This window comes from Triticum aestivum, chromosome 7B (genome assembly GCF_018294505.1).
Source record: "Triticum aestivum cultivar Chinese Spring chromosome 7B, IWGSC CS RefSeq v2.1, whole genome shotgun sequence".
Taxonomy (NCBI): Eukaryota; Viridiplantae; Streptophyta; class Magnoliopsida; order Poales; family Poaceae; genus Triticum; species Triticum aestivum.
Window position 1 is genome coordinate 128,505,443 of NC_057813.1, and position 8,272 is coordinate 128,513,714.

At 46.2% G+C, this 8,272-nt stretch overlaps 1 protein-coding gene across 1 annotated transcript in view; it reads right to left on the reverse strand.

Annotated features, from left to right (window-relative positions):
• Window positions 1-1,299: 1,299 nt before the first annotated feature.
• LOC123162591 (probable peroxygenase 5) overlaps window positions 1,300-8,272 on the reverse strand; it is a 12,858-nt gene continuing 5,885 nt past the window's right edge. Inside the window, exons 2-5 of the mRNA XM_044580363.1 lie at window positions 3,074-3,089; window positions 2,152-2,252; window positions 1,555-1,680; window positions 1,300-1,459 (exon numbers count right to left, since the gene is read on the reverse strand). Coding sequence (XP_044436298.1) covers window positions 1,300-1,459; window positions 1,555-1,680; window positions 2,152-2,252; window positions 3,074-3,089 — 403 coding nt within the window. The remainder of the gene's footprint in view (window positions 1,460-1,554; window positions 1,681-2,151; window positions 2,253-3,073; window positions 3,090-8,272) is intronic.

Here is an 8,272-nt window from a genome sequence, read left to right on the forward strand (position 1 = left end):
AATGAAGTCTCTGCGCGGAAGCAAAGATGGGAGGCAGACCGTGCGGACTGCGGAGAGGAGAGAACCGACGAGTCGCCCTGGTCCTTGCCGTGGGCGGCCACGACGCACCCTACGCCTTGGTAGAGCTCCGACCCGCACCCTGATCAATCAGACGTCCTACACGAATGCAACATTGATGATTGATCTCCACCTCAGGTAGAGTGCGTACGTGTGCACGAGCGAGAGGCGCGTCGCTAAAGTAGTGGCCAACCATTCCAAACTAAGTATACAAAGGAGTTAATTCCTTAAACACACACACACACACACACACACACACACACAGGGAGTTGATCATCGTATCTTGTTAGGCAGGAGAGCTGCGTCATCCAGCAATAAGCTAGTTTTATGTTCCTTTTTGGAGATAAGGCAATGCGTTACCTTTCCTTTTTCTTCTTGATTGAAGACTATGTTTTGAATTTTAAAAAATTCTACATCCTCCGTCTGTAATTAGTTGCCGCTCAAACAGATGTATCTAATATACTGTAAATAAGATTATGGTAAATAAGTATGTCGAAGAGATAGTGTTTCTTTCGATGCGTAAAATTCTAATTTCGAACACAAATTCATCTATGAGGTATGAAAAAACAAGTTCCGCAATGAATAGCGCACGACAGTTAAACTCACTATTTATTACTTAATTTGTTTAATACATCGTAAATGAATTTGTGTTTGATCTTCAAATTTCACACAGATGAATGGCAACCATCACTACACTTTGTCGGCCGAATGGAAGCGCTTTGTCATTGACGTGAACACAAGTACAAAGTTACAAAATAACTGAAAACATATTCATGGAACCCAAGTGGACTTCAAGTTCATACAAATTAGTTTTTTTTTCTTTTAGGGAAGTTCATACAAATTAGTTACCTGGAGATTAGTAGCAATGTGTGTATCTTGAAGATAAAGTGGAGAATCGGATGTCGTAAGGAGTGTAAGTTGTCTGGCGAGACGTAAATAAGCCAACAATGACAAAAAATGTACGAAGTAAAAATAAACGTGAAAAGAAAATTTCCCAATTTGCAAGCAGTTTCTATACATTTACATCAGGCTCCCATTCTCATTAATTCTAATAAACATGAAACCAATAACAGATGAAACCAAACGATCACAACATTAATTTCTGGAACCGAACTGACAAGCACACCCCAATCTACATATACTTGAACAGGACCACAAATAAGCGGGTTTTTTTTTTAACGAAAGTGGTTTTCCCCTGACCCATTTTATAGAATAAATAAGCGGGCATCAGAGGACATTTCATCATTTCTTCTTGGCAAATTCCTTAGCCTGCTTCTTTTCTCGCTCCAACTTCTCAAACACGCTGCCATCATAGACCGCCTTCATAGTCTCCTTGTGAAGAAACCCCTCCTTGTCTTTGCACAGAAAGTAGAGAAGTCTCCACTCTCCAAAGGCGCCCACCCTGCCATGTTTTATTTTGGCCAAAAACGTGAGCTCCAAAAGAGTAAGGTATTTGCATCTTTTACATTATTCATACTCCAGATGAGGTAATCTTACCGTCCTTTGAAATCTTTAGGGTCCCTGTTTGCTTTGAGCATCTCCCCCAGCTCTTTGCTCGTTAGCGCATCAGGCCTGGTGTGGGCGTGCTTCTTGAATATCTCCTCAAACTTCTCAGGAACGAACCTGCAATTTTCGCCAAATGTGAAGTTAGCAACAATGCACGGGCACCCGTGTTAATCTTTCTAGGTATCTCAACCTTATTATGCAGTCAATTGAGTGGAGAAACTAGTACTACTACTACTACTACTACTACTACTACTCTCTCTCTTTCTCTCTCTCTCTCTCTCTCAAACATACATGACATTTTAGGTATGGACAATCTTCAAGACTCGTCTTTACAAAAATTAAGATATAGTAGTAACTATGAAAGTTATTTTCATTTTCACAACTCAACAATGTACTTATATATATGTTGGCGTTCTAAGTTAGAGCAGATTAATTGTAGAGTTTGTAAGACGTCGTCGTCTACTTTGAAATAGAAGCAATAGATTCTCTCATCGGTGGCATGGGCATGATCTGTCTGCCCTAGCTAGGGCGGCGGGCATGCACATGCTGGTAGGCTAAGTTAGAGTCGTCGTAGCTATAAAGTAGTACCTTCCGTTGGTGTCGTACACGTCTGTGTCACTCCCATGCTTGCCCTGCTGGATGGTCTTCACGTAGATTGGAAACTTGAAGGCTGGAGGTTTCACGTTCGCCTGCAGCAATATATAAACTCGAGTCGATCAGCACCTCTTTACGCAAGAAAAATAATAATGAAAGCTCATTTCATACCACTTGGTTCAGTTTTGACAGATCCCAACTGCTTTCTTGATGCAAGTAGAGTACGTATAAATCTATTTCGTTCCTGCTTCCTATTCTGGTAAAACTAGCTGGCATATCTGCGGTGCACCATTTGAAAGGAAGCAAACGCGCCCGCCAAACCCGCCGGAAGGCGCGCGCGAAGCCAAAAAGGGAAAGACAAAAGGGAAACGAAATGACTAGCTGCTGATCGCCAGCCGTCCAACTAGTTCGCTTACAGCACCAAGTCATCAACAACACTGGCCCTATTTGGATCCCTATGTTAGAGTTAGTTTTAGTTAGTTGAGGCTCAAATAACCCAAAAGTATTCAAACATGATGGGTTAGTTTGGGTTAGTTGGATCTAACTCACCCTAAAAAACTAGCCCGCACTAGAGGAGCTTATTTGGGTTAGTTCTCTTGGACCCACTAGAAAAAATAGTAAAAAAAAGTTATCCTTTCCATTCAAAAAGGTCCAAAGTAGTCAAATGATTGAGAAAGAATATTTTATTATCAATCTAACCCTACCATCCAAACAACTTTTTGGTTAGAGTTAGTTTAGGGTTAGTTTGGAGTTAGAATCTAACTCTAACCTCTAACTGAGTTAGAGTATCAAACAGGACCAGTGTTGTAGTAGCATCAGGAACAGTGCACTAGGTGCACATTTCCGTCTCCGTGTCATCCACATGGCGGAGAGAGAGATCGATGGACCAGCGAGAGGGTTTTGCGTACATACGTACCGGTACCGTCTTGGCACTACTAGGGAAAAGGCTAGCAGCAGCGCGGGTTTTAGATGTGTCAGCAGCGCGGGTACCCGCGCTACTAATAAGGCGCTACAGCTAACTCATAGCAGTAGCGCGTGCGCACCCGCGCTACTGCTACACAAGTGTAGCAGCAGGGCGGTTAGGTGAAGCTCGCTACTGCTAGTAGCGCTAGAGCTCTTTGGCTGGACGCGCTACTGCTACTGTGGCGCTGCTGCTAACTTTTATACACTCGCTACTGCTAATTTAAGTAGTTTTTTTGGCATATTTGTTTTGTATTTGAACAGGCTTTGTAGAAGAATCTTTAGCACATAGAAATGTCATCATGATACACATACAAATGCCTGCGAGACCACAAATGTAATCATAGCATGTACATACAAATAGTCTCATCATAATCATCATCCAACACAAAGTGATATCTTGTCATCATCTCGAAAATAGCGATACATGCAAGTCTCGAATACTTGCAACTACAACAACGTCATCCATCTAAACAAAGGTATACGCAAGAAGTGCTATCACTATGAGTGAGAGCGGAACTATGCAGTACATGAGGTGGCGGTTACGAGTCCTCTCTCGCGCTAGCGTGAACCTCAAGTAACTAGCTTCTCCCTCTTGTCTGCTTTTGAAGCCTTTATGGCTGGCGCCCGTGAACCCATTCACTTGCGCCTGACACTCATGCCACTCGTCGTACACCCCCGGAACCTTCCCTTTGTACACGACATAGCATTTCCATCTCGCCATCAAGAAACTAGGTACCTGTTAGAGATGCATGTTCATGTAGAGGATGTACAATCATATATATGCAACAAAATATACTAGAGCAACATCGAAAAAGAAAGGGGTAGCAACTAGATGCAACATATACAGTACGCAAATGAATTAACTAGAGGTACGCAGGTCATCGTACGCAAACTAACAAAGTAGCATTACTCAAGTTCGGCAGGGACCGTGGACGATCACAAAGTTTCATCGCTACAAAAAGTATACAAGTTCAACCGACACATGTCATCATCATCGGCATCATAAATCACTAGAAGTTTCATCCTTCCATATCATCGAGGACGAACCCTAGCTTCTTGAACGGCGTGAGGTCTAGACGTTGCATGCCTATGCGAGTTCGGACGTCAGCTCGCGATATAGGGCCGTGGTGGAACATCCCCTTCTCATCGGCGACTTCTTTCATGATGATCGTCGCAATGTCGCTTTGGATGCGAAAGAAGTCATCTCTAAGTTTATAATTCGCTTCTCCATGAGATTCTAGCCACTTGTGGATTTGATCATCATTTCTGCTGTTAATGCGAAGCTTTTGGTGATCCGTGTTGAACTGAATCATGAGATGGGCGATGTAGAATCCATCCTTCTTGCTTGGTTTTGGGACATGGATGCAGGAGAAGTTAGTTTTATGCGCGAAACCCATCTTCTTGTTCCTTTGTTTCTTGATATGCACGTGGCCACCTCTAAAGCTGAAGCCTTGGAGAGCATCATCTAGAATATTCATTATGTGGGTGTAGTCCTTTTTCTCGTAGTCTCTGGAAGGGTCAAAATACACGGCGTGGGAGACTTGCGGGTAAAGAACGATAAGGACGGCGCGCCCGTTGCTGTGGGGAAAAGACACCTCAAATTATTCCCCATATGAGAGAGAAGGAATGATTGAAATGTACAAAAGGGTTGTCCGGAACTGACTTACTTTGGATGATAAGGCACGAGGACAATTTCCCGGTCCTTATTCTGTACCATAAAGTTTTGGAGGTACTCCCTATCAGTTTCACGCTCAAAGTCGCCGAGACTCAAGAAAGGCTCATGCATGTAGTACGGATCCGCCACACAAATTTGCGAGACTTCTTCACTCTTCATGACGGAGCTCATATGTAGCGCAAAAAGGCGAACGATAGTAAAATCAAGCCGCCTTGTTAGAAACATCTCAAAGATATGGTCAAACCGCAGGAAGAACACCTCCGCGGGCCATGTGTCGACGTAGCACTTCCCCTCAGGCACACGAGCCGCGTATGTCGGATATCCTGGATCCTTTGAGGCTAGTAGGCTTTTCTCAGTCGACAACACATGGTCGTGCAGTCTCCTGAGATCCCCTGATAGTGCCTCCAGCGGTTTCGGCGGTAGCATCGGCTCGCCCGTGAGATGGAACATGACCGCACCTTTCACGAGTACACGCTCTTCAGAATGCATCGTCTGGCTGCTGTGTGCTCTGGCTTGTTTGGAGGCAGTTACCTTCCCCGATCTCTTCCTCTCCTTTTTCTTGGGCACACCTTCCAGACCCTTCCTTAACCCCTGCCCAAGTGTTTCCGGGCTAAGTACTGAACGACCCTCGCACCCGGCTAGTTGAGCCTGTGTTGAGGCGGCATCTTCAGGCGTGTCCTGTGAGGATTTCATGAAGAGAGACTTTTTGCAATCCATGGTACGACCCTGCCCGGGCATATCATCCATATCCTCATTAGCAAGCTGATAGCCCGATTCGTCATATGGTTGACTCATCATATCTATGTCACAGTCATACGCGTTTGTATTGAGGTAATCCATAGGGTCGACCTCCGTCTCATCATCCATTCTCTGTTCTACAGGAGAAATTACATCAGCCAGTACTATTGCACCCCCTTCATCATGTCGTCCGCCGCTCTCACCCGACACTACAGGAGCTGGTAATTGCGTAGGCGGGGTGGTGGTCTCCGCACATGCTTGTTGATATGTAGTAGTTATTGGTGTGCTCTCGGCCGGCTCCAGACGAATAAGATTCTTCGACCATAGCAGCACCCAACCCTTGCAGCTTCCAATCCGCAGCGGGGTCTCGTCGTCCGCTCCCACATGCTGTACTGGAGGAGGCAAATCCTCATGCCCCGATTTCACACTGGTCAAGCTAACCCTGAAGTGCCCAGCGGGGATCAGCTGGTTGTGCAACGTGCGTTGAGAGGGGTCCATTATCATCCCCTTTCCCACGTCCACCTTCTGGCCTTTGATCAAGTAGAGTATGGTGCACGGGGTTTCTTTCGCCTGCAAACACATATGTCTATGGCGTAAAACAACCGAAAGGCAACAAAAATGGAATATTATCTATATATATATATATATATATATATGTTGGTGCGACATGTAATTACCGTGACGGTGTTGAGCTCAGCCAAAGACGAAGGCCCACCTAGCGTGCCTGAGACTGAGGACGGGCTGCTATGAGCGGGAGCGGCTGCGAGAGGAGGCCCGGTTGCTTGAACAAGTGATGGTGCGATGGTGTTATTGTTCATGGAGTTGCTCGCGACGAAACTGGGCATCGGGAAATCATGTACCGTCTTGTCTGGATTTTCCTTCGCCCAGTTGATGATAACTGGAACCAAGTTAGTAGCAAAATCATTTCTGCAGGCAGTTACAGCTGCATTGACTGCCTGCTGTAGCAACTCATATTTGTCCTCGGCTGCTTTTTTCGCGTCCTCAGCTGCTTTTTTCTCGACCGCAAGCTTCACCTTTGCGTTGATGTCTGCCTGACTAAACTTCTTTTTCTGCTTCTTGGCCTCCGGGCCGTTGTTGTAAAACATCTTCCACGTGGCGCCGTCTCCAGCGCCGTGCACACGACCATATTGCGGCCGCTGGTCCAACGGGAGTCCCTTAAGTTCGTTCAAGGCCCGGTTGAGAGGGGTGTCCCACTTGGGCCTCATCGGAGAAGTAGGGCTTTCGGCTGCAAGCCGGTGTTGCTTCTCCAGTAGTCTAATCAATTTCCTCGTGATCTTGTCTGTGTAAAAAACCTTTTTCTCCTTGTCCCACTTGTAGCGGGCCCTGATGAAGTCATGCTCCAAGGGGTTGATGAACTTCGCGAAGGGGTCTGGGAGACCCGCGGCTTCACGTTCCGCTTCCTCCTTATCCCATATGGGCCTTTTACCGAGGTAGCCACGGCTTCCGAGGCGATGCTTCCCCGTGTTCCTTTGCTGAAGGCTTTTGAATTTCGCAGCGTTAGCCTTGGCTGCCTCGGTAGCGCAAGTGTCCTTGAACTTTTCGAACTCCTCTTCCGTAAGTGTCGGATTTTCCTCCAGAATCTTGGACAGGGGTTCATCAGCCTCAATAGCTCGTTTCACCCTCCCTTTCTAGGAGGCCAAATCATTGCTGAACATGCCCATGGCGTGATTGTTAATCTTTTTCATCTTCGGATCATCCCACGGTTGTTCTATGTTATCATCCCGGTCGGGGAACTTGAATCTCTTGTGCAACTTCGTTAGGAGCAACTGCGTCAAATGTTCTTTACTCCTTAAGTCATCGTCGTTGATGCTCGCGCATTCCCATAGGATGCATCCTACTTGGTTCCTATAGCACTTGTGAGGTTCTTCCGGCTCTAACGGCTCAAACTTGCCAGGTGCCATATTTTTGATCACAAGTCGTCCAATCCCTAGTTTGTTAGGTTTTCGTATCCTCGGCTTCTTATGCTTCCTCTTTTCGGTAGCGGCATCGGGGCCGGTACCTTCCCCGCCGGTACCTTCCCCACCGGTCTCGGTGCCGGCGCCGTCGGTGTCGATGTCGGCGTCAGTACCATCATCGAGGCCGACCTGCAAACCTTGCTTAGCAGTCAAATAGTCAAGGTACTCTTGTTCACCCTCATAATCCATCTCGTCTGCATCTTGGTCAGAAGGCCCAGTTTCTTCGTTGTTCGACATGTTTCCTATGATTAAGTGGCCTCATTTATTTCTAAAAGTATGAATAAATGAGAAATGACATAAAAAGAAATCTATGTGCCAGCACTCGATATGCCAACTATGTAGCACAAACCATGCCTTTATTCACGGGAAATTTCGGCATGACCTTTGCTAAAAAAATGGACATATCGAGCACCTGAAATTCACCGGAACGGAAATGAATCAACATTCCGGCGTAACATAGGCCACTCGGATCATTTTCCAAACATGACATGTCCAAAACATGACATATGCACATATCACATGTCCAGTTCAAATTTGCATATAAATTCAGCTAATTTTGAAACCTAGCTAAATTCATAACTAAATAGATAACCTAATTAATTAACATAACCGAAGAACCCTAGCAGAGAGGGGGGGTTTACAGAGAGTGCACGGGCGAGGAGGCAGGCCCGACGATGGCCGGCAGGGGAGAGGAGGGAGGCGAGGGCCGACGGGTCGGGGGCGAGCGCCGGCGCCGGAGTCGGGGGCGAGGGCCGGCCGGGTC